This window comes from Borostomias antarcticus (genome assembly GCF_949987555.1).
Source record: "Borostomias antarcticus genome assembly, chromosome: 8".
Classification (NCBI taxonomy): domain Eukaryota; kingdom Metazoa; phylum Chordata; class Actinopteri; order Stomiiformes; family Stomiidae; genus Borostomias; species Borostomias antarcticus.
This window is the reverse complement of record NC_140241.1, coordinates 12,594,643-12,620,836: the sequence shown is the minus strand read 5'-3', so window position 1 is coordinate 12,620,836 and position 26,194 is coordinate 12,594,643. Positions and strand designations below refer to the sequence as shown.

Sequence of the window (26,194 nt, the reverse complement as noted above, 5' to 3'; positions counted from 1 at the left end):
CCCCCACAGTAGATCCCTGACAGGGTTGTCCATATGTCCTCCACAGTAGATCCCTGACAGATTCATCCATATTTCCCCTACAGTAGATCCTTGACAGGCTCATCCATATGTCCCCCACAGTAGATCCCTGACAGATTCATCCATATGTCCCCCACAGTAGATCCGTGACAGGGTTATCCATATGTCCCCCACAGTAGATCCCTGACAGGGTCATCCATATGTCCCCCACAGTAGATCCCTGACAGGGTCGTCCATATGTCCCCCAGAGTAGATCCCTGACAGGCTCGTCCATATGTCCCCCACAGTAGATCCCTGACAGGCTCATCCATATGTCCCCCACAGTAGATCCCTGACAGATTCATCCATATGTCCCCCACAGTAGATCCATGACAGGGTCGTCCATATGTCCCCCACAGTAGATCCCTGACAGATTCATCCATATGTCCCCCACAGTAGATCCCTGATAGGGTTGTCCATATGTCCCCCACAGTAGATCCCTGACAGATTCATCCATATGTCCCCCACAGTAGATCCCTGATAGGGTTGTCCATATGTCCCCCACAGAAGATCCCTGACAGATTCATCCATATGTCCCCTACAGTAGATCCCTGACAGGGTCGTCCATATGTCCCCAACAGAAGATCCCTGACAGGGTCGTCCATATGTCCCCTACAGTAGATCCCTGACAGGGTCATCCATATGTACCCCACAGTAGATCCCTGACAGGGTCATCCATATGTCGACAACAGTAGATCCCTGACAGGGTCGTGCATATGTCCCCCACAGTAGATCCCTAACAGAGTCGTCCATATGTCCCCCACAGTAGATCCCTGACAGATTCTTCCATATGTCCCCCACAGTAGATCCCTGACAGGGTCATCCATATGTCCCCCACAGTAGATCCCTGACAGGGTCGTCCATATGGTCCCCACAGTAGATCCCTGACAGGGTTGTCCATATGTCCTCCACAGTAGATCCCTGACAGATTCATCCATATTTCCCCTACAGTAGATCCTTGACAGGCTCATCCATATGTCCCCCACAGTAGATCCCTGACAGATTCATCCATATGTCCCCCACAGTAGATCCGTGACAGGGTTATCCATATGTCCCCCACAGTAGATCCCTGACAGGGTCGTCCATATGTCCCCCACAGTAGATCCCTGACAGGGTCGTCCATATGTCCCCCAGAGTAGATCCCTGACAGGCTCGTCCATATGTCCCCCACAGTAGATCCCTGACAGGCTCATCCATATGTCCCCCACAGTAGATCCCTGACAGATTCATCCATATGTCCCCCACAGTAGATCCATGACAGGGTCGTCCATATGTCCCCCACAGTAGATCCCTGACAGATTCATCCATATGTCCCCCACAGTAGATCCCTGATAGGGTTGTCCATATGTCCCCCACAGTAGATCCCTGACAGATTCATCCATATGTCCCCCACAGTAGATCCCTGATAGGGTTGTCCATATGTCCCCCACAGAAGATCCCTGACAGATTCATCCATATGTCCCCTACAGTAGATCCCTGACAGGGTCGTCCATATGTCCCCAACAGAAGATCCCTGACAGGGTCGTCCATATGTCCCCTACAGTAGATCCCTGACAGGGTCGTCCATATGTCCCCCACAGTAGATCCCTGACAGGGTCATCCATATGTCGACAACAGTAGATCCCTGACAGGGTCGTGCATATGTCCCCCACAGTAGATCCCTAACAGAGTCGTCCATATGTCCCCCACAGTAGATCCCTGACAGATTCTTCCATATGTCCCCCACAGTAGATCCCTGACAGGGTCATCCATATGTCCCCCACAGTAGATCCCTGACAGGGTCGTCCATATGGTCCCCACAGTAGATCCCTGACAGGGTTGTCCATATGTCCTCCACAGTAGATCCCTGACAGATTCATCCATATTTCCCCTACAGTAGATCCTTGACAGGCTCATCCATATGTCCCCCACAGTAGATCCCTGACAGATTCATCCATATGTCCCCCACAGTAGATCCGTGACAGGGTTATCCATATGTCCCCCACAGTAGATCCCTGACAGGGTCGTCCATATGTCCCCCACAGTAGATCCCTGACAGGCTCGTCCATATGTCCCCCACAGTAGATCCCTGACAGGGTCATCCATATGTCCCAGTAGATCCCTGACAGATTCATCCATATGTCCCCCACAGTAGATCCCTGACAGGCTCATCCATATGTCCCCCACAGTAGATCCCTGACAGATTCATGCATATGTCCCCCACAGTAGATCCATGACAGGGTCGTCCATATGTCCCCCACAGTAGATCCCTGACAGATTCATCCATATGTCCCCCACAGTAGATCCCTAACAGGATCATCCATATGTCCCCCACAGTAAATTGCTGACAGGGTTGTCCATATGTCCCCCACAGTAGATCCCTGACAGGCTCATCCATATGTCCCCCACAGTAGATCCCTGACAGATTCATCCATATGTCCCCCACAGTAGATCCGTGACAGGGTCATCCATATGTCCCCCACAGTAGATCCCTGACAGGGTCGTCCATATGTCCCCCACAGTAGATCCCTGACAGGGTCGTCCATATGTCCCCACGAGTAGATCCCTGACAGGCTCGTCCATATGTCCCCCACAGTAGATCCCTGACAGGGTCATCCATATGTCCCCCACAGTAGATCCCTGACAGATTCATCCATATGTCCCCCACAGTAGATCCCTGACAGGCTCATCCATATGTCCCCCAGAGTAGATCCCTGACAGATTCATCCATATGTCCCCCACAGTAGATCCGTGACAGGGTCATCCATGTGTCCCCCACAGTAGATCCCTGACAGGGTCATCCATATGTCCCCCACAGTAGATCCCTGACAGGGTCGTCCATATGTCCCCCAGAGTAGATCCCTGACAGGGTCATCCATATTTCCCCCACAGTAGATCCCTGACAGATTTGTCCATATGTCCCCCACAGTAGATCCCTAACAGGATCATCCATATGTCCCCCACAGTAAATCGCTGACAGGGTTGTCCATATGTCCCCCGCAGTAGATCCCTGACAGGCTCATCCATATGTCCCCCACAGTAGATCCCTGACAGATTCATCCATATGTCCCCCACAGTAGATCCATGACAGGGTCGTCCATATGTCCCCCACAGTAGATCCCTGACAGGGTCATCCATATGTCCCCCACACTAGATCCCTGACAGGGTCGTCCATATTTCCCCTACAGTAGATCCCTAACAGGGTCATCCATATGACCCCCACAGTAGATCCCTGACAGGTTCATCCATATGACCCCCACAGGAGATCCCTGACAGGGTCGTCCATATGTCCCCCACAGTAGATCCCTGACAGGGTTGTCCATATGTTCCCCCACAGCAGATCCCTGACAGGGTCGTCCATATGTCCCCCACACCAGATCCCTGACAGGGTCGTCCATATGTCCCCCACAGTAGATCCCTGACAGATTCATCCATATGTCCCCCACAGTAGATCCCTGACAGTCAACCATATGTCCCCCACAGCAGATCCCTGACAGAGTCATCCATATGTCCCCCACACTAGATCCCTGACAGGGTCGTCCATATTTCCCTTACAGTAGATCCCTGACAGGGTTGTCCATATGTCCCCCACAGCAGATCCCTGACAGGTTCATCCATATGTCCCCCACACCAGATCCCTGACAGGGTCGTCCATATGTCCCCCACAGTAGATCCCTGACAGGGTCGTCCATATGTCCCCCACACCAGATCCCTGACAGGGTCGTCCATATGTCCCCCACAGTAGATCCCTGACAGGGTCATCCATATGTCCCCCACAGTAGATCCCTGGCAGGATCGTCCATATGACCCCCACAGGAGATCAGAAACCGTCGCTCTCCTGTGATGCATCAGTGTAGCCTCCCGCTCTTTCTCAATCCTCCTCCCTCTCCCACCTCTCCTGGCTCCTGGCTCCTCCCGGTCGCAGGTGAAGGAGTACGAGGAGGAGATCCACTCCCTGAAGGAGCGCCTGGTGATGTCACACAAGAAACTGGAGGAGTACGAGCGCCGTCTGCAGTCCCAGGAGCAGCAGACCAGCAAGATCCTGCTGCAGTACCAGAGCCGCCTGGAGGACAGCGAGCGCAGGCTCCGGCAGCAGCAGGTGGAGAAAGACTCCCAGATTAAAGGGATAATTAGCAGGTAAATAGACGTGGTGGTGGAGGAGAGCAGAGCTCTTTGATTGTTTTTTTTTGTTTTTTTAAGGTTAATGACTGCCCCCGTTTTCAGTTACTTTGTAATATGTCCTTGTAAAAATTTAGTGGGACACTTTGTTTTTCAAAGTGATATTTTAAGGGGGCATAAGCTGGTCAGTGTAGATACTGTAGGTGTGACATCCCTGGAGTAACAAGCCTGACAAACGAGAGAGACAGAGAGAGAGACATGGTTTTGGTAGTGTAGTTAGTATTGTTCCAGTTTACATACCTGTAGGTATGTGGTTACCTTTGATTTGAAATCTGGCGACTTATTCAGAGTGCAGAGAGTGCAGTCAAGTGGGTCTTTTCAGCAGATTAATCACTTATCTTAACACTGGAGCCTTGTTGCACACGCAGGCAGGGTGTTGCCTAAAGACAAGCTGGTTTATTAGAGACACTATAGCAAGCCTCTCCATAAGAGCAGACCTGGGGTCATTTATTAATACCATAATAAACAAGCTGTGTCCTATCAGGACATCAACCATCACTTCAGGAATACTAACGCTAGTTGATAGTCTAGAATTAGACTGAAAAGGTTAGAGATTAAATGTATTGGTTTAATAACTTTGTGAGCTCTGTTCAGGTCACCTGAATGTTTTTCGTTTCCAGTTCAATTTTATATACGCCAAATTGATCGATAGCAATTCAGAAAACCGTTCAGTAGTCCACAACTGATAATCAACTGATATCAGCCATTGAAGGATAGATATATTGTCACAGAGAATATTGCGACTTATCAATTCCAGGGAAGAAGAAGTGGAGTGAAGAAGCGCCGCTGACCTTTGTTTATGGAGTACGTCCACCCATAAGCCCCGCCCCCAGATACTAACTCTGTACATACCACCTTCTCATAAGACACAACTCTACACGCTTTGTGCTGTTGCACTCCACTGCAGCCATTTTGTATTGGCATTTAGAACACGGTAGATTTTTTCCCCCAGTAGTTTCTGCATTGATCTGTAGAGATTATTCGTATAATCTTCAACTATGAGTGACTCTTCCAACAGATACAATTTAAAAGCACAACTGAGGATTAAAAGGCGACATCATGTGATTAAAACTTTATCTGCACTTTTTGAAGCAGTTGGTGCCATAATGTCCTTCTGGAGCAGGCATGTTTATAAGAGAAAGCATGGGACAAGGACTGAGGAAGGACAGGACTCCATGCTAGTTCTTCCATTTAAGATCCAGGTGATCTGATACAACCATGTTCTCTGAAGGACTTCAGCAGTGACATCACCACCAAAGCAGTTTCCCATAAGAATGCACATGGGGGCTGAGACCTGGTTTGATGAGCTGTAGAACTCTGGGGGAGTAAATGGACTGTGTAGGCCCAACACAGACCATAGATGACACCATCTCTTAGCCATGAGGCAGAAGAGGATGTCAGTGTCACTTGTGAAGTGATACAGTTTTGTCATTGGGCTTCACAGCTGTTGTTGATTTGGACTCCTCAAGACTGTTGTCCTACAGTAAGGAGTTACCTATCACATGTGTAGACAGCAAACGCTAACTTGAGATCTGCATGCACAACTTGGACATTCACATGGATGGATATTTGCTCTGCTGCTGGTAGGCCTGTGAGTTACACAAGGCGATCTCTCATCAGGATCTGGTCCAGCGCACTGCTCTAATGCCTGCTAGGCTGTGAGGCACATGGATTATGTGCCAGTGAACATCTCCAGCTGTTGATTTGTTGTAGTTCACAGCAATTGGATTTATCCACTGTCCTCAAAAAGGAATTCCTACAATCAAATTCACACTCACAAACCACAACTTCTGACGTTGCTTTTCATCATTCATTCAAGTAGTCTTACAAGTTCTTTTAACAAGAAGTCTTATTATATATATTGTGTGAAAGCTTTTTTTTCGTCTGCTAAGCCCAGTGTGGATCTAACAGCTGCCGTAAGACGAGACTTGACGGTTTTATATCTTTTTTCTTCAACTAAACTACTTTTAGACCGTCTCATGTCAACTGCTCATGACAAATCGTAGCAAAGCACTGAGGGGCACAGCGGATCGTTTTAAGGAGATCTGTAAGCCTGTTAAAACTAGCTTTACTGCTGGACTGGATCGCCCAGCATACATTAGCTAACATCAACAGTTGTTTTCTCAAGGACAATCTGGGTAGCTGGCCAACTGTAGCTGTTTCAGGTTCTTACCGTTGTGATCTGAGCGTGTTTTGCCAAAACAATTCTACCACTGACCAGTTTCGTCTCATCTCGGCTGTTAGGTCTGAACTATCTGATCTGAACTATCTAGTTTACTGGAGTGCTGTGTAAGTGTTGTATCTTGAAGGGAAGATGACAGATTGTACAGCGTAATTAACTATTTTTGAATATGTTATTCATAGCCTTTCCAAGTCTGTGTTGTATGAGCCATACCCGTGATAATATACTGAGATACTATTTGTGAATTATATTGTAATATTATCAATGAAATTATAAATTGTGAATATTTTAATCTACTGCAATAGCAAATTCTTTTCGTAAGAGATGTGCAATAATAGTTTGAACTAGACCATCTTTATGAACAGAAAAAATGCATTTACAGTACCCCTACAGTATCCACTCAGGTACATATAGTACATGTATACACATACACTTAGAAACATATCAACAAAGTATTTCCCTGCCTTCAGTACATTACCTACATCTATACTTTACATGAATATGGTACACCTGCACTAATCAGCAAAATTATCTTGCCATAGGTAGCTGAGCAACAAAGAAATATATACTGACAGAAGTTCCCTGAGTAGTAACACGCCATGGTAGACACAAAACAAACCGGGAAATATATACAGTTAGAAGTCACACGCCATAGTAGACACAAAACAAACATGGACATATATACAGATAGAAGTTCCCTTAGTAGTCACACACCATAGTAGACACAAAACAAACATGGACATATATACAGATAGAAGTTCCCTTAGTAGTCATCACACCATAGTAGACACAAAACAAACATGGACATATATACAGATAGAAGTTCCCTTAGTAGTCACACTCCATAGAAGACACAAAACAAACATGGACATATATACAGATAGAAGTTCCCTTAGTAGTCACACGCCATAGTAGACACAAAACAAACATGGAAACTCTGAAGTGCTTTTCTCTCTTCAGCTCTGTTCAGTGTATGGTTCCTTCTGACGGCCGAGTCCTTGTTTTAGTCCAGGCTTTCATCAGGTGCCATTGATAGGATCAATTTAACCCAATTGAATGATTTATATTTTGACCTTGGATACTGTAAAGCCCTAAATATGATAGATACAGCATTATGTTCTGCACAAATCTGTTTCAAATGTTTCTTTTTGATTTAGGCATATTTGTACAGTGTTTGTGAATTGCTCTACATTTCCAAAATTAGACAAAGATGGATATTGATATAATTCACTATATCATTTATTATTATCATTAAGATTTATATCTATATGATTTTGCTGTATATGTTTGATTTAAGTTTTGATCTGCAGCTATTAGTGATGTCCAGAGACATGGTGATCAATATAATATATTTGTTTATGAAAGTTAGAGCTTTGAGAGAATTTTGTACTGTACGATTTATTATCAAAAGGGAAATTAACTCTTCAAGAAAGGTAGAATATAGCCTTTGTTCCAGTATCATAATACCATCTCTCTTTTGGTAGCAAGCATTTGTAGGCTGAATAGATTATATTACATGAAAAACTGCTTTTACACTTTGTTAGTATGTGATATGAGATGTGTGGCTTGGCACCGTGCAGGGAAGCCATATTGAATCACATGGCTCAGAGAAGCACATGGTAGGGGTTGACTGTCATGTGTCAGGTAACCTTTGACCCTAATCTGATACCTCTGTCCCCTGCCTTCTTGTTCTTGGTAGCTGCAAATCCAGACATCATGACCTGCTAGTGACCTCATGTTGATAAATTCCCGCTTTGCTTTGACTGCATGTAAGACTTGACCTCACAAGCACACTACTTGAAGCGTAAATGGATATACAGGTTTATTTTTGGAGCATATCACCCATGTGGATCACTGTCTGCCTTTTTGAAGTCATGTCAACAATTCTGCTGTATGCCCGTGTGCCATTCCCTTGTTTCTGAGACAGTGCTAATGTTTCTGTCAGTGCTTCTGATTACTTTATCCCCTCTTACTTTTTGTAAAATAAATCAACACTGTACATTAATTTATGGAATAAAACATCCAAACGCCTATGTTTGAAACTTCACCTGTGGATTTTCATTCTTTATTAATGTTAAGCACTAGCCCATGTGACGAGAGAAACACAGTGCAGGGATTCTACATCAGGCTTTTATTGTGGAGGCTATGGCAGGAACTGACACTGGGAATTGATAAACATATGATCCTCTGGTTGCCCTGTCCATTCCGAATGACAGTAGCATCGATCATATTCTGGCCCTTTAGCTGTATTAGTTCATAGTTTGAGTTTCTTCAGAGCAGCATTCCCTGCAGCTCAACGTTCCTCACGTTATTGTCTCTGCAGTGTTCCATATCCTGTTTATTTGACTAATTACCCCTGTGTCAGCGTTCTGTCTGAGCTTGCAGGGATGTTCACTCCCTCTCCTATCAGTTTCTCTGAGGAGAATAAGGATGTCACGCAGGCGGAGAGGGGATGTGATCATATCAGTAATGAAATGTACTTTTTTTTTTTAAGAATATCAAGCAGTTATGAAGTAGATTATGTTACAGTATATCAACAAATTTTCACCGTTAATAACTGCCATCAACAAACAGCTCTGATCAACACGCCGGACGACTTAACACTATGGCTGTAACTTGACATGTGACCTCAGTGACCTTGCGTGTCTGCAGAGTGCACTGCCCTCAATGACCTTGAAAGTCCAGAGGTGGGTAATTAAAGCTTGACATTCCCCACCTGGAGGACCCCCCTGACACACGGAGACTAGCGAGGGGAGGGGAAGGCCATGCCAGAACCTCTGGGACTGGGACGCTGCAGTAATGAGCTTGTTACAGCCTGAGGCTTTGAACCGGTGATCAGCAGGACGGCCATGTCGCGGCTTCTCAGGGATTCCCCTGGGATGATCACAATCTATTATTCAGAGCGCCGTGACTGCGCCTCCATGCAGACATGACTAGCCATGATTGTATTTGAAAATCCCCTCAACTGGACAGAAATACTGCAATGAATCCCGCGGGGGCGAGAACGCTATCACGCACAGGATCTAAACAGAACGCTGTCCAGCAGAGACCAAAATACCAAAACACCTCCTGTCTCAAAACACCCCTCCGGTCCTGGATCAGCTTTATCACACATGGGGCCTGACAAGGAGGATGATCCACACACCTATTTTGGTTGAAGATGACAGTTCCAATTTCACCTGCTCAATCTCTCCATGCTGCCTAGCTACTTTATGTCTGCTTGAACTCACAATTCTCCCCCCCCCCTCTCTCTCTCTCTCCTTCTCTCCCTCTCCCTCTCCCTCTCTCTCTCTCTCTCTCTGTCTCTCTCTCTCTGTCTCTCAAGACTCATGGCTGTGGAGGACGAGATCAGGGGAGGAGCAGTCATTGAGCCAAAAACCAGGATTTTCGCTGATCAGGTCTGTGTTCTTCCCTCTCTCCTCTCTCTCAGTATGTGCGACTCCCTGTGTGTGTGTGTGTGTGTGTGTGTGTGTGTGTGTGTGTTTGTTTGTTTTCCTCTAACCTGTTTGTCTCGTTCTCTGTTTTGGCGTGACTGCCCGCCGTGTGTCAACATGCTTGGGTCCTTTGAATATAAAAGGCTGTCCGTTTATATGCCTGTCATGTCTATCAGTCCATCTGTTGAGATGGCAGACAGTTTCTGGTATCTCAACTGGCTCTGTGATACCACCCCTTGCTCATTGTTAATTAATTTGAGCATGCCTTTCAAATGCATTATGCAACATCATCTACACGCTATCCAGGTATCCGCGTTTTTGTGTCTTAGACGAGGCTATGTTGCGAGGTGCTCTAAGTCAGGTTTAGTGTCTGAGAGGAGGCTACTAGCGAGGTGCTCTAAGTCTCCAGTGTCCACACTCACCGTCTCCTCCCGCTCTGCTTTCACAAGGCCACACCTTCTGTCAAATCAAACGCCCACATTCAACCATGAGTCACGCTATAATAGCTGTCCGCTTCCTGTGGTGTGTGTGTGTGTGTGTGTGTGTGTGTGTGTGTGTGTGTGAGTGCACTACAACAGCCTCCTATGTCTCTTGCAAGCATCTGAGCTCTTCAAATCACATCCCTGCTACAGTACGACCAAACCCCCTGCCCTACTCGCTAACCAAACCACACACCACACACACACACACACACACACACACACACACACACACACACACACACACACACACACACACACAAAGCGCTTTACAATGAAGGCCTCTCATTCACCCATTCACACACACATTGACAAACCAATGGCAGCAGCTGTCATGCAAGGTGCTAGCCTGCTCATTGGGAGCAATTTGATGTTCAGTGTCTTGCCCAAAGACACTTCGACATGTCGTCAGGAGCAGCCAGGATTCGAACCGTCGACCCTACTCAACCCGCTCAACCTCCTGAGCTACAGCCGCCACACACATACTGACCATACACTTTTATCCTCCTCACTAACCAAAACATACACTTTTATCCTAATCTCAATCAAACACAAGTCTCAACAGAGATAATCCCTTTTTCCTGATGTTGCAGGGAAAAAAGCTCCAGCTGAGGGTTATCTGCGTATGGATGAACACGATCAGGTCTGGGGGCCGCTGGCTCAAGAGGGGGCCGCTGCCTCAGGAGGGGGCCGCTGGCTCAGGAGGGGGCCGCTGCCTCAGGAGGGGGCCGCTGGCTCAGGAGGGGGCCGCTGGCTCAGCAGGGGGCCGCTGGCTCAGGAATTAGGGCGGGTCGTCCAATGATCATGGGGATGACCTTGCATGGCAGCTGCCACCATTAGTGTGTGAACCAAGGTTATAATAGTTTTGCTTTTTTCATTCGTTTTTATTTTCATATCGTTTTAACTTTTTGTTTTCAATTTCAGTTTTGTCTTCATTAGGTTTTAAAGCAGATTTGCTAGTTAAGTTTAGTATTTATTTTTTGAAAATGCTTAGTTTTAGTTTAGTGTTTATTAGTTTCAGTATTAGTTTTATTTTATTTTATTCTGCGCTAGCCTGGTGAGACCATCCTGATCTCGTGAGCTCAAGTTGTTTCACTGTGTAAAACAAACCATCTGGCGCACGTCAGGTTACTTCTGTGCAGGGGCACAGCAAAAGAAAAAATGGAGGATCAATCAATCAATCAAAGATTTATTTGTATAGCGCATTTCATACCCAGAGGCAACACAATGCGCTTTACAGAGAACAAGGGAGGTGGGCATACGACCCACTCTCTACATATTCCAGAGGGAAGCAAAAAAACAGTAATCACCCGGGGGCCAGATAAGTGAGCTGTAAAAATTCTTCCCTGACCCCTCTCAATAAGGCGATCGAGCAAGCTCCAGGAGTATGTTTGTCTACCGGCTAAGAACATTTATAAAGCAATACATGGGTAGATACAGGATAGATTTCATATCTGCCCAAAATACTTGGCTTAGGAAATGAAAAAAATGAAAACTAAGGACATTTTCTCTATAATTTTAGTTTATTTTAGTTCATTTGTAAACACACAATACCGTTGTGTGTTATAAACACACAATACAGTTTTAGTTACTTATCGTTTTTTTGTAAAGCCTAGTTTTTATTTTTATTTCAGTTAACTAAAATGTTTTTTCACACCTGGTTTTCATTTTTTAGATAGTTTTAGTTAGTTTTCGTTAACTATAATAACCTTTGTGTGAACGGGTGAATAAGAGTCCATTGTAAGGCGCTTTGGATAACAGCGCTATATAAGTGCGGTCCATTTGCCATCTCTCAGGTCTCAGGACTCAGGCTGTGTTGTTAGGAACCCTCAGCGGAGCCCAGCAGGACCAGGGGTTCTGCCAGCGAGAAGTGATCCGACCCATTTCCCCTGCTACTCTCTGGTTCAGTGCCTAGCTCCCGGTAGGAGGAGGCAGCGGCTAAAATTCAACAGGGAGGCTCTGCAGCTGGGACCTCGGAGGAGGCTAACGACCGCTAGCCTACATTTACTGAGGGACCTGGGAAGAGGCTAATGAACGCTAGCCTCGATTTACTGTGGGACCTCGGATGAGGCTAACGCTAGTCTAGATTAGTCTAACGTTAGTCTAGACTAGCGTTAGCCTAATCTAGACTAGTGTTACCCTAATCTAGACTAGCGTTAGCCTAATCTACACTAGTGTCACCCTAATCTAGACTAGCGTTAGCCTAATCTAGACTAGTGTTACCCTAATCTAGATTAACTAGACCAGGTACGGTAATAGAACGGCGTCATGATTGAAGTCAGCCTATCGCTGGACTTTAATTTACAGTGATGATGAAACTTATAAACAACTATTATGCCAATGTCTGGTCTCAGTGGTCGTCCATTTCCAATCTTATCAGACCAAACATTTTGCCCATGTCTATCTGATGTTTATTGATTTGATCCTTAATATATAAACTGTGCTTATTACTCTTATTGGCTATTTATTTCCTTCATTCATGATGAGTAACAGAGGACTTTGACCCTGATGCATACAATTTAAATTGGTGCAAATTCACTAGAATGCAGGAAATGATGTGTCTGACACTCATAATCTCATGGGGGAGGACCCCAGACCCCTGCTTGATTTGTGTCCCGCGGGTATGGGGCTGCTGGCAAGGTGTCCCTTATTTTTCCACATTGAGGGTGGAAACCCTAGTCTAGATGTACTGTGTGTTTCTGTGCTTCCAGGTCGCCCACCAAGGCCAGTGTGTGGTTGACTTTGAAGGGGGTTGCCGGGTAGTAACCCCAAAGCCTCACTCCTCTTGCCCCAAAATAAGGCCTGAATTTAAATGTCAGCGCTGAAGTGATGTTGATTCAGCGCCTTTGTACAGCACAGCTGGACATTGACCAGTCTGTCCCGACTGCATTTATGATTAAGCTAAAACAGTATGGTTTGATTTCATGTCAGCTGTTTGTGGTTCATGCTGGGAGCTGCCACGTCAAAATGTGTCCAGTTGCCAGAAATCATCCCAGGTGATGTCTGCCATTGGTATACCAACGCGACCTGGTCATATTCCTGGCATTCCTGAGTGTTCACACGTTTGTTTACCTCAGAAATTGACGTTGATTACCGTTTCTCCAGCCTGAGCTAACGTTAGTAGCTAGCTAAAGCTCGGAGAGATCGTGGGATTCCCAAACTGAATAAATACCACGCTTATAAACACAAAACTTCCTCAGTAACTCAATCTGGTTGTAACTAAGATATCTGCCAAAAAAATTAAACTACTCAGAAATGTCAGGAATGCAAGCACATCACTTTGGTATAGCAACGACAGACCATTAGGCCTGATTCATAGTCGACGTAAACAACGCAAGCTACGTTGTGAACGCAAGCTCCAATATGACTCGAGAGCTTGCGTTCTGTGTTTTGTTTTGTGGAAACGCAAGGAATTGCACTATTGCTTGCATCAAGTGACAAATTTCGGCATGACACACGCAAGGACGCAACGAGATCTTGCGTGGCCTTGCGAAGCTTGCGTGGCCTTGCGAAGCTTGCGTTGCTTGCGCTTATGTAGATTGCGTCGACTATGAATCCGGCCTTAGCCTACATCACCCCTCTCATAGATTGGTCCATAACGATGCATTTGCTTTTAGCCTAGCCTTTGTTTTGAGTTATGTAGCGCAAAAAAGACCACCTAACAACACCGTTACTGGAAAACATCTCAGCTGTTCATGCTCCATCTCCTGCTCTGTGTGCAACCGTGTCGTCCTCATGTCTCCCTGACCAAGCTACTCAGCCCTGGGTTTCTAACATCTACAGTGAGCTGCCTGTCCACTGTGATCACAGCAGGCTCTGTGTTGAGTGCTTTTGGGTGGGGGTGTCGGGGGCCTTTGCAATAGACTTTTCCAACCTGTCAATCACATGGAGAATAATAACCAATATGGTTGCTTGATTTCTTAAGTCCCACAAACAAAGCTTGCCCCACGTTTTGTTCATAAATTAGACATTAGTTTCAAGGAAATGTTTTTAAAACCTACAGAAAACCGGCCTGCAGGCTGCTGTACCATAATGTTATAAGAAAACAAGCTGCTTGATACTCCACACCTCCCTCCACACATCAGTTTACAACAGTGCCCATACAAAAAGCTACGAAGCTAGTAACGGTAGGTGCTTGATGTACAGTAGCTAATTAGCCCATATCTAGTTTTTAACAGATCGTTTTCACAGGCTTATTTTCTAAGAATGGATGCCACTAACTTACTTACCCTGCTTTACATTTGCAGTTAGACTCCTCGATTTTGTCCTGATGAATTTCAATTTGGAGTTTGTGAGGCGTCTGTGTCTTCCACATAATAATAATAATAATAATAATAATAATAATAATAATAATAAATCGATTATATTGAGCGCAATTCTAGCTCAAAACGCTTTACATAAAAAAAGGATCATAAAATATAGTAAAATACAAAGAAAAAGAAAAAAAAATCTGTATTAGGGGGAAAAAATAGGAGGGGGGGGGTCAGCACAAGTCTTTAAATGCCAGTCTGAAAAGGTGTGTTTTGAGGAGAGCTTTAAAGGTCTTGAGAGTCTCTGCCTCTTTGATTGGGTCTGGGGGTGTGTTCCACAGCCATGGAGCAGCACAGCTGAAGGCCCTGGCTCCCGTGGTTTTGAGCCTGTAGGGGGGCTGCTGGAGGATGATGGAGCTGGAGGAGCGGAGGGTGCGTGTAGGGCAGGACAGGGTGATGAGGTCGGAGGGGTAAGATGTGCCAGTGGCATGGATGGCTTGGTATCAATCAATCAATCAAAGCTTTATTTGTATGTCGCATTTCATACCCAGAGGCAACACAATGCGCTTTACAGAGAACAAGGGAGGTGGGTACATGACCCACCCCTACATATTCCAGAGGGAAGCAAAAAAACAGTAATCACCCGGGGGGCCAGGTGTGGGTTAAGACATAACACCTAGCATCAACTCTTATGTCTTCACCTGCTCCATCTGAAATCCAAATCTCGTGGATATATCCTTGAGTAAAATAGTTCAGGCCTTTCTGTAGAACTCTCTTAGACAAAGTAGTGGCATTTGTCAAATAGCATACAGCAATATTGTCAGGAATCCCTGAGAGAATCATCAGGTATGTGCTGTTCAGTGGACATTTTATTAAGTTGCTCCAAAGCTTCTGGGACATAGCAACAGTAACTAGGGGGGTGGAACTTGCCGCCTGAATAGGAAAGGTCTATTAGCTCATACTAATCTAATAGTCTTGGTTAGGAGTGTCATTTACCGTAAGTTTGTTTAGTTATTTGGACCAAATAAGGAGGCCTCAAAGCAAGTTAAGCTAATTCTGCATTGCGGTGCTCATGTACAGTATAGTTCATTATATTGTTGGGGAATCTGTGGATTGTGTACTGTTTGTTGCGTTGAGATGGGTTATGTGCCTGTGAAGCTCAGGGACAGCATGTATAGTGTTGAGATAACTGAAGGGAAGAACCAAAACGATGGTATCCCAGTGGAAGGTTCTGGACAGGAAGGCGGTACTGTATGTCTACAGACTGGACTCAAAGTAGAACAGGCACAGGTAGCCTTTCAATCACCTTGAACTGTCAATCACAACCCACCAAACGATATTCACTAAACATTAATAATGTAGGCCTAGATATGAATCACATATTCTAGATAGCTTGACCTGATTCTGTTTTTCAAAGATTAAGCTCTCACCTGCAAACAGACTGAGCACAAACATTATGCTGTGTGGCAGGAAGGCCTCGTCCGCTGGGCAGCTGAAGCGTCTACCAGGCCTGGTGTGGTGCCCTTTTCAGGTTAGGATGTATTCTTTTTTTGTGGGGGATGATGAGGAAAGGTGTTAGCTCCTGGTTACAGTACTGTATATACTAGTTCCTCCTAATATTTTGCTGTTATCACCGTCACTTATCTGGCATTAACGTGATGTGACTAGTTACAGTATAAACCTTGTCATTAACGTGATGTAACTAGTTACAGTATAAGCCTTGTCATTAACGTGATGTAACTCGTTACAGTATAAGCCATGTCATTAACGTGATGTAACTAGTTACAGTATAAGCCTTGTCATTAACGTGATGTAACTAGTTACAGTATAAGCCTTTCATCCACGATTCCTCTGGAACCCGGCGTTACCTCACCTGTGGGCCTCTCTCTGTGCTTCTCTTCAGTATTATCAATGAAATGCATTCATGTTACCATGTGCACCACTCATTCCACCTCAGTTGTGTTTCATGAGTATCGTACTGTGTGTGTGTGTGTGTGTGTGCGTGTGTGTGTGTGTGTGTGTGTGTGTGTGTGTGTGTGTGTGTATGCTCATATCTGTGTGCTCCTTTCTTTGTCTTCCAGTGTTCTGGATACATGGTGGAGATGTTGTAGGTGTTCTGTACAGTATCAGCCTTAACTGCATGCTAAGCAGTGGCATGACCTTCACCTTATCTTCTGACCTTTCAGCTTCCCAAGAAGAGACGCTGAGACCTTCTTGGTCAAGTTTGGTATCCAAGGTCTACGGACTAATGACTAATGACTAATGACTGATATTTGGACTTCTTTCAGATGCGTTTTGACCACTGCATGTTGCGACACCCTCGACTTCGTAGTTGAAGCATGAACACTTTTGTAAAAGGGTCTGGCATGTCGGGCTGCTCTTGGGCTTTCAGGCTTTTGTGGGTGTTTTGGTGGGTGTCTCGTGTTGGTGGGTGAGTGTGGGGCTTTATCTATGTGTGTGTGTGTGTGTGTGTGTGTGTGTGTGCGTCTTTTGTGTTTATAAGTGTGCTGTATGTAATGTGTGTGTGTGTGTGTGTACTGTTCATGTGGCTGGCGAGTGTTCCTACTACTCCTGACCCCTCCTCTCTGTCCTCCTAACGTCCCTCAGTGGCTTCCTTGTCCCCCTGTCCCCTCCTCCTCCTCCCCTCTCTCTCTCTGTCTCTCTCTCTATCCTGCGCTCCTCCTGTGTTGACGAGATACGGTGATTTCTCTTAGGGGAGGCGCCCGTCCATCGTAGTGCAGCCCCGTCTCGCGCCTGTCCCTCCCAGAATGCAAAGGTAATAACCAAACCAGGGACGCCTCCGTGCACCTCTGTTACACCCCGTCCTCCCATGATGCATCTGCACCCCGCGCTCCTCCGCTGTTCTCTGTGTGCCTCACTGTCTGTGTGCAATGCTTGTGACCTCACGCCCAACCCCGCCCACTCACGCCACCGTTAACCAGCCAGAACACACATCAGCTACGGGACAGGAAAACCGTTAACCAGTCAGAACACACATCAGTTACGGGACAGGAAAACCGTTAACCAGTCAGAACACACATCAGTTACGGGACAGGAAAACCGTTAACCAGTCAGAACACACATCAGCTACGGGACAGGAAATCCGTTAATCAGTCAGAACACACATCAGCTACGGGACAGGAAAACCGTTAACCAGTCAGAACACACATCAGTTACGGGACAGGAAAACCGTTAACCAGTCAGAACACACATCAGTTACGGGACAGGAAACCCGTTAACCAGTCAGAACACACATCAGTTACGGGACAGGAAAACCGTTAACCAGTCAGAACACACATCCGTTACGGGACAGGAAAACCGTTAACCAGTCAGAACACACATCAGTTACGGGACAGGAAAACCCCTGTTAGCACAGTCTTTCCTTTAAGAAGTCTTTTTTTCTTATTCCTCACTGTTCGTATGATTTTGATCATTTTGATCCGATTGGTTTTAGTTTCTGCGTGATAGTGATAGTGAAGATTCCTACATTTAGTGGTATGAAAAGTACTGCAATGCTATGGGCAGATGATAGGGAGTATGTAATATTATATCTTACCCCCCCCCCTTTTCTTTGGGGAGAGGGAGGGGGTGTTCCCTGAACCTGACAGATTTGCCAAAACTTCTATTGTAGAAGCAGAAGCATTATGGCTCACATAAAGCATTGTTAAAACACTGAACAGACAAAATGTGCCGACATTATTTGCTCAAGTTCAGTCATATACGGAGACCTTCCTGTAACTCTTTGCATTGGGGTAAAGTGCTTACCTCAGAATTCAAACTATCAAACTTCAGGTTTGATAGCGGAATTTCTAAAATGAAATGCAGAGAAATACGAGCGATCAGTGGTTTACCATTGATTCCAAAGCTCCGCTATGATCAAATGTTGGCAGCTGCGACGCTCCCTAAACACACTCAACACCTGCATCTTTTCACTCTTTATTCTTTTGTTTGTTTTTGTTTTTGTTTTTGATTACGGATCAGAAACTAGGACTTACATGGTGGAACTTACATGACAGTTGTTAATGTAGTTAGCATTATCAACATAATAATGTACATATTTTCCCCTGGATCACACCCATGTGCAAACATTGATGGCTTCATCACCTTATCACCTACACAGAGAGGCATTCACACACACACACACACACACACACACACACACACACACACACACCAGCACAAACGTTTACTCCTGCTCAAGCTGAGACGCATACAGACTCCCGGCGTGCTGTATGCTCTCCACGCCACACGCCACAGTGAGTCATCAACATATCCATCAGTTTGAGGCATCCCCACGGCCACCAGGCCCTAAAATAGAATGACGGGAATTATGGGAAATCTCCGTATCTGACACGATCCCCCCTGAAAATTAACTATCTGTGTGCATTTATGTCTGTGTGTTTCTGTGAGAGTGTCTTAATGTAGTACTGTGTGTGTGTGTCTGTGTGTGTGTGTGTGTGTGTGTGTGTGTGTGTGTCTGTGTCTGTGTCTGTGTGTGTCTGTGTGTGTGTGTGTGTGTGTGTCTGTGTGTGTGCGTGTGTGTGTGTGTGTGTGTGTTTGTGCATCTTATAATTGCACCTGAGCACCTCAGTTGGTTCTTCAGTTGATCCGATGTCCATGGACTGTCATTGTGAATTTAATTTAAAGTGTGTCATCAACAGTGTGATTTTTTTTTTAGGATGAGAAGCATTCTGTGTATTTACTGTAGATGTGTACGTTTATTGTGCTTAATGAGTTACTTGGTTGTTGTTTGGTACAGTATAAGAGTTGTTCAGTATGTTGCAAACCTAGTTTACTCTCTATTTTCATCTACTGTCTTCCCTGAAGAGAATGATTTAATTTTTTATGTGGAGTTTGAAATAATCTATGCAAAAGTCAATATCTCACAGACATGCAATAAGTGAAGGTCTGTGTGTTTGATGACTGTCAGCCAACTTTCCCACCATGCACCTGACATTACAATACAGTACCAGACCACTGAGTGTTGAGCATCCCTAACTTGCATTAGCTGCAGCTTTTAAACACCACCACCCAACCGTGGGACTATGTGCCAGAAACACGTTTTACCATATAATGACCTAGTCTCTAACACATTGAGTTAAGCTTGGATACTGAGTTAATTGAGGGTCTGTTGGAATTGTTTTTGGAACTGGTTCAATAATGATTTAGTTCGGGCAAATATACTGTATAGCTACCACTGGTTATTGTTGTGTCCATCCACTCTTCCTGTTGAATGCACCATAGAAAATGGGAATAGCTGTTAGCACCAGCTACCACTAATATATTGTTGGAATTGGTCAACTTTTTATGCTTTGGTTCTGAGTGAGAAGAGAAAAGGTATGCCTGTCATCTTTTGGGGTAATTTCTGTTCATCTTCTAGGGATGGAAACGCCACCTACTTAAAAGGGACCCACCTGGCAAGATATGTAACGCTAATAAGAGTTTGATTCTTTTGATCCTTTTCCCTACTGGATGCAGACCTCAAAACCCTCTTGAACTTCTCTTCTCTGTCCTGCTCCAGCACTTCATCTCCATCCTAGGACTTCACCCACCGTCCATCAAATAAAATCATCTTTAATGTCCAAAATAATTAGCCAATGATAAGTTTTCAAGTAGTGTCGCTACGTTTTGTAGTTACTGGTTCCATACAGTGACATTCTTCAAACAGGATTCAACACCATTTTCCAAATCTACCACAAACATGTCGTTGCTTCCCGATCCCAATAACTCAACTGTTTTCTTTTCCTGCTGCCTCAACACAGACTGCATTGAACAGGACTGGATATGACGGCTTGCACACAGAGCTTGATTTAAGTAATAACTGACATGAATCTGCTATTTACTATGGTGTTATTCTGCGCCGATGTAGGTAAGAATAGACAAAGAAACCAAACTTTGACTAATGCACTAATCACAAGTTTCAACCCAGTGTTTTACAGATTTGATAGCCATTGGTGAATAGTCAATGGGTTTGGGTTAGTCTTTTGATTGGTGGATTTGACACAGTTTGGTAGTTCATGTTACAGTAAATTAACCTCATTAAAGGTGACTTATTCAGTCACTTATATTAGTCATCAAATTCATCCTCTCTTTATTTAGTACATTCTAACAAGAATAGCCTGTAACCTTTCTGCAAATGATGATGGCCATAAAGGTACATTCTGTGTAAGGAAGGTATTACACTAGACCTTTTTGTTTTACTGTACTTTTTTATTATTATTATTTTTTACCAATTCTTAGTCGTCTCACAAACAAGAGTGTACAAGACCTTCAAACTGTAGACTATTCTCATGTTCTTCTCATTCCACTCTTTGACGGCTGTCTGTGGCTATTATGAGTAGGATGAGGGCCGAGGGCAGCCTGGCCTGTTAATCAGCCTCAGAAGGTGTAATTCCTGCCCCCCCCCCCCTGTCTGTGTGGCCCCTCCCTATGCTGACCATCTCTACTGCTGTACCTCATACCTCTACTTCCTTCCTAACTCATGTTTCTTCTTTCTCTCTTTCTTTGTTGTTCCTCCTCTCTTTTCACATACTTTCTCCCTGTCCTGCCTCTTCTCCCTGACTGCTGCTCTCTGCTTTCTCCATGACCTCTGTGTAAACCCATACTTTCTCCATGCCATCTGTGTGAACCCATACTCTGATTATTTCCTATTTGAGAAAAACAATATTTCCTTCATTTCCTAAACTCTACACATCAAACTGTCTTCATTTCCTGAAATCTACACATCAAACTGTCTTCATTTCCTGAAATCTACACATCAAACTGTCTTCATTTCCTGAAATCTACACATCAAACCTTCTTCATTTCCTGAAATCTACACATCAAACTGTCTTCATTTCCTGAAATCTACACATCAAACTGTCTTCATTTCCTAAACTCTACACATCAAACTGTCATAATTTCCTGAAATCTACACATCAAACTGTTTTCATTTCCTAAACTCTACACATCAAACTGTCTTCATTTCCTAAACTCTACACATCAAACTGTCTTTATTTCCTAAACTCTACACATCAAACTGTCTTCATTTCCTGAAATCTACACATCAAACTGTCTTAATTTCCTAAACTCTACACATCAAACTGTCTTAATTTCCTAAACTGCACACCAAACTGTCTTAATTTCCTGAACTTACCGTCTGACCTACCGTCGTCAATGTCCTTCTCCCTTGGCTCCTTCCAATCGGATTCTTATTTGAATTTGATTTATTTCACCTGTCCTCCTCCTGCCGTCCTCTCCACATGTGTTCCTCTGGTTTACATTCCCACCGTTCACCTGCCTGGTTTACCTCTTGGCTGGACTGTCCAACGTGGCACCTCTGCCCACATCCTCCACTGACCCCCCCTGCTCCCGCTGCCATCTCTCCCCTCTGCTCCTCCTCTCCTCCCCTCCCTCTCTCTCTCTGTCTCGCTAGGAAGAGCAGCTTTCCTCCATGGGTCCAGCAGACCCCGGTGTGAAAACTGAAGGTGGAGGGGGAGGAGGAGGAGGAGAAGGAGGAGGAGGAGGAATGACCAACGACCCTGGCCCCAGAGTCTCCTCCTCGGACATCTCCTCCCACAGCTTTCCCAGCAATGGAGTCCTCCCCCAAACCACAGATCCCGCCTCTCTGCCCCATTAGACCCCACCTCTCTGCCCCATTAAACCCCGCCTCTCTGCCCCATAGACCCCGCCTCTCTGCCCCATAGACCCCGCCTCTCTCCCTGATAGACCCCGCCTCTCGGCCCCATAGACCCCGCCTCTATCCCTGATAGACCCCTCCTCTCAGCCCCATAGACTCCCCCTCTCTCCTTGATAGACCCCGCCTCTCGGGCCCATAGACCACGCCTCTCTCCCTGATAGACCCCTCCTCTCCAGCCCCATAGACCCTGCCTCTCTCCCTGATAGACCCCGCCTTTCTTCCTAATAGGCCCCGCCTCCCCAGTCCACATCTACAACAACCTAGAATGGAGAGCTCCATGGCAACCAAACATCCACCGCTGTGACAAGCAGACCGGAACCACGTCATAAACAACAACAACAACAACAACAGGACTGGTGCTAGAATGAAGTGGAGCAGGGCAAAAACTACCCACAACCAAATCAGAGAGAGAAGACGCAATTAAAAACCCATGGTTACCAATATCTTCTGATTTTTTATGACTCTTGGCAAATTCTTCCACATTTATTTTCAATTTTGCTCAAGCCAGAGAGAGATTTGTGGAAGGGCTGTACATTCAGCGTTACCACACAAGACACAAAAAGGGCTTCCCTGATGTAGTTTGTGTAATTCCCCGTCCTGACCTTTGGCTGGTTGGCTATCTGTCTTGCAGGGTAAGATGATGATACCGTTTAGATGTCCATGATGTTTTCGCATATGATACACACTGTTCAGATGAACCAATCAGACATACAACATACAGGTAGAACCAAGAAACTATATATGAAAATTAACTTTGGGTTCTTGCTGTGGTTTCATGTTGAAACAAATGTAACCAAACACTATGGAACATGTCACATCCCAAAGACTTCACGGTAGCCAATAGCACAGCGCTGCAGTATATTCCAGCTTGTGCTATCCCGTGATTCTGTGTCTGTTCATTTCCTATCCTGAAAATGCCAGATCTTAACACCATTGGTCAAGATGTGGTCATGTGGCTTCCTTAGTGCCTTTGAGGTAATGACAACAGGGTTTTCAAACAACAGGGAAGATGCTATAGTGAGACTCAACAATGACGCTGTGTTAGATGAAGACTATAGACCAGAACAAGCAAGATACAGTTGAATTGTTTGGACTGGCTCCGTGGAAGGTACATAACATGAGGGTACATAACATGAAGCTGGTGAAAGTTTATCAATGAAGGGACTTCGTTTTTTGTCTTCTTTTTCTTTTGGACCAGACCAGTGCAATGTTTTCTCTTCTCAATCTCAGAACCGATGTGTGATGAACTGGTGCTACAGGAACAAACTGTGTCATTTTCAAACCAAATGTGTGTCAGTCATAGCATTGCCTCTCACATTATGCTGCTGTCCCTGTACCTTCCTCTGTCGACTGGCGTTTGCTTCCATGTGTGTGTTTGTGTCCTGTGTGTCTCCATGTGGGCTTTGATGTTCAGAGTGGGCGAGATGGGTTCTTTGCCAGGATATCATGGTTCTCATATGGTTTCAAACGGCTGGTTAACACAGAATCACACACACGTAAATCAGTGCAAGTTATATTTTCCTCATTACTCAGCTACAGGTAAATATGGTGACCTCATATATGCTGTTCTTTTTGTCACAATCTGACAGGAATGTTCCTTCAAAACTGGACTTAGAGGGCGCCAATGATCAGTGTATTATGAAGTTTATTAATTATAATATATCATAATATTAATTAGGGGCCAGGCAGCGTAGCTGCCGGAACCCTATTGTATTTGCCTATATTATTATTATTATTATTATTATTACTATTATTATTATTCTCCATCTTCCACTGAAGTCTAACTTCCCATGGACAAAAAATCACCAAAATTTGCACAAAGCTCCAGTACTATACCCAAAGTCCTCAACCTGCATTGTAGGTCAATAAACCTGAAGGTGGCGCTACAGCAACAGTCTAAAGTTTAAAACTTAAAAAAAATCATAACAAATCAGCCATAGGTGCTATCACTGTAAAACCACCACGTGAATGTAGTCCCAAGTGAGACAAAACTTTCACACGCTTTGACCTTGCAGGAATTTTGAAGTCCATCACTCTGATTTCTTCATAAACTGTAAAACCTATCAAACCTATCTCCTCCCACATTTTTTGTTCAATTGACACCAAAATTGATATACTGTATCTTCAGACTGTCCTTACCAAAGGATCCTCACAGATTTTTGAAATATGAAAAATTGAGCCCACAGCACATCAAAAAGTTTCACTGTTAACAGTGTATACAGTTCCTATTAATTCTCGCCAAATCAATGTCTGATCATCCTCATAAAAAGTGACAACATTGGCCACATAACCAAGATGTAATATGATTTTTTTCAGAATTTTATCTCAAAAATTGAATTTTTAAAAATATGTTTAATTCTGTCCTCTGAAACCAACACTTCATACAGAGAAAACTGTTACCCACAATCCAACGCAAGCTCCACGAATCTGAGACCGCTGTTGGCAACCCTACCCAACCCCCGCCGAGGATTACAATGACTAAATCGATTGATTGGCAACTGACTGAGTACACAGCTGCTGAAGTTAATGTTCAATTATGAAAAAAAAGCTAACAAAACCTGTAACCCACATTTTTCAATCAATTAACACTAAAGTTGCTACACTGGATCTTCAAACTGTCATTCACAAACTCATTGACCAGATTATTGAATTATCAAAATTGATCTTACAATGCATCAAAAATGTTTTACTTATTATTATTATTCTCCATCTTCCACTGAAGTCTAACTTCCTGTGGACAAAAAATCACCAAGATTTGCACATAGCTCCAGTACTATACCCAAAGTCCTAAACCTGCATTGTAGGTCAATAAACCTGAAGGTGGCGCTACAGCAACAGTCTAAAGTTTAAAACTAAAAAACAAAATCATAACAAATCAGCCATAGGTGCTATCACTGTAAAACCACCACGTGAATGTAGTCCCAAGTGAGACAAAACTTTCATACACTCTGACCTTGCAGGAATTTTTAAGTCCATCACTCTGATTTTTTCATAAACTGTAAAACCTATCAAACCTATCTCCTCCCACATTTTTTGTTCAATTGACACCAAAATTGATATACTGTATCTTCAGACGGTCCGTACCAAACGATCCTCACAGATTATTGAAATATGAAAAATTGAGCCCACAGCACATCAAAAGGTTTTACTGTAAACAGTTCTGTATACAGTTCCTATTAATTCTCGCCAAATCAATGTCTGATCATCCTCATAAAAAGTGACAACATTGGCCACATATCCAAGATGTAGTGTGATTTATTTCAGAATTTTATCTCAAAAATTGAATTTTTAAAAATATGTTTAATTCTGTCCTCTGAAACCAACACTACATACAGAGAAAACTACATTACCCACAATCCAACGCAAGCTCCGGAGACATCGCTGTTGGCAACCCTACCCAGCCCCCGCCGAGGATTACAATGACTAAATCAATTGATTGGCAACTGACTGAGTACACAGCTGCTGAAGTTAATGTTCAATTATGAAGAAAAGCAAACAAAACCTGTAAAAATTAATAAACATATCTCATCCCACATTTTTCAATCAATTAACACCACACAACTTGCTCCACTGGATGTTCAGACGGTAATTCACAAACTCATTGACCAGATTGTTGAATTATCAAAATCGTGCTTACAATGCATCAAAATCTTTTACAAATGTTTTACGATACGATATGAATGTACAAAATTAACATTGGAATGTCAACTTTCTTGTTGTCCTCCTATTCGCTCGCTTATTGCTCCTAAACTTGTCGGAAATTGCCTGGCCCCGCCTCATCGCTGCGAAGCAGCTTTAATTATTATTATTATTGCACTTTGGACATATTAATTGCTAGCTGATATTTTTCTTCTAGTACATCCTTGAGAATTTTAGAGTTGAGTGAGTATTGCCCCTTCTTTTTTTTAGGGGGGCAACAAAGATTTCAGATGATTCACTGTCAGTTAGCCGACAGT

General features: G+C 44.3%; 1 protein-coding gene across 1 annotated transcript in view; it reads left to right on the top strand.

The window, feature by feature from the left end:
* The window catches only part of syngap1b (synaptic Ras GTPase activating protein 1b), a gene marked incomplete at its 3' end in the record, with an annotated part of 183,912 nt that overhangs the window by 156,538 nt on the left and 1,180 nt on the right, over positions 1–26,194 (top strand). Inside the window, exons 18-20 of the mRNA XM_084442293.1 lie at positions 3,962–4,173; positions 9,723–9,795; positions 17,275–17,336. Of these exons, the coding sequence (XP_084298419.1) occupies positions 3,962–4,173; positions 9,723–9,795; positions 17,275–17,336 (347 nt within the window). The remainder of the gene's footprint in view (positions 1–3,961; positions 4,174–9,722; positions 9,796–17,274; positions 17,337–26,194) is intronic.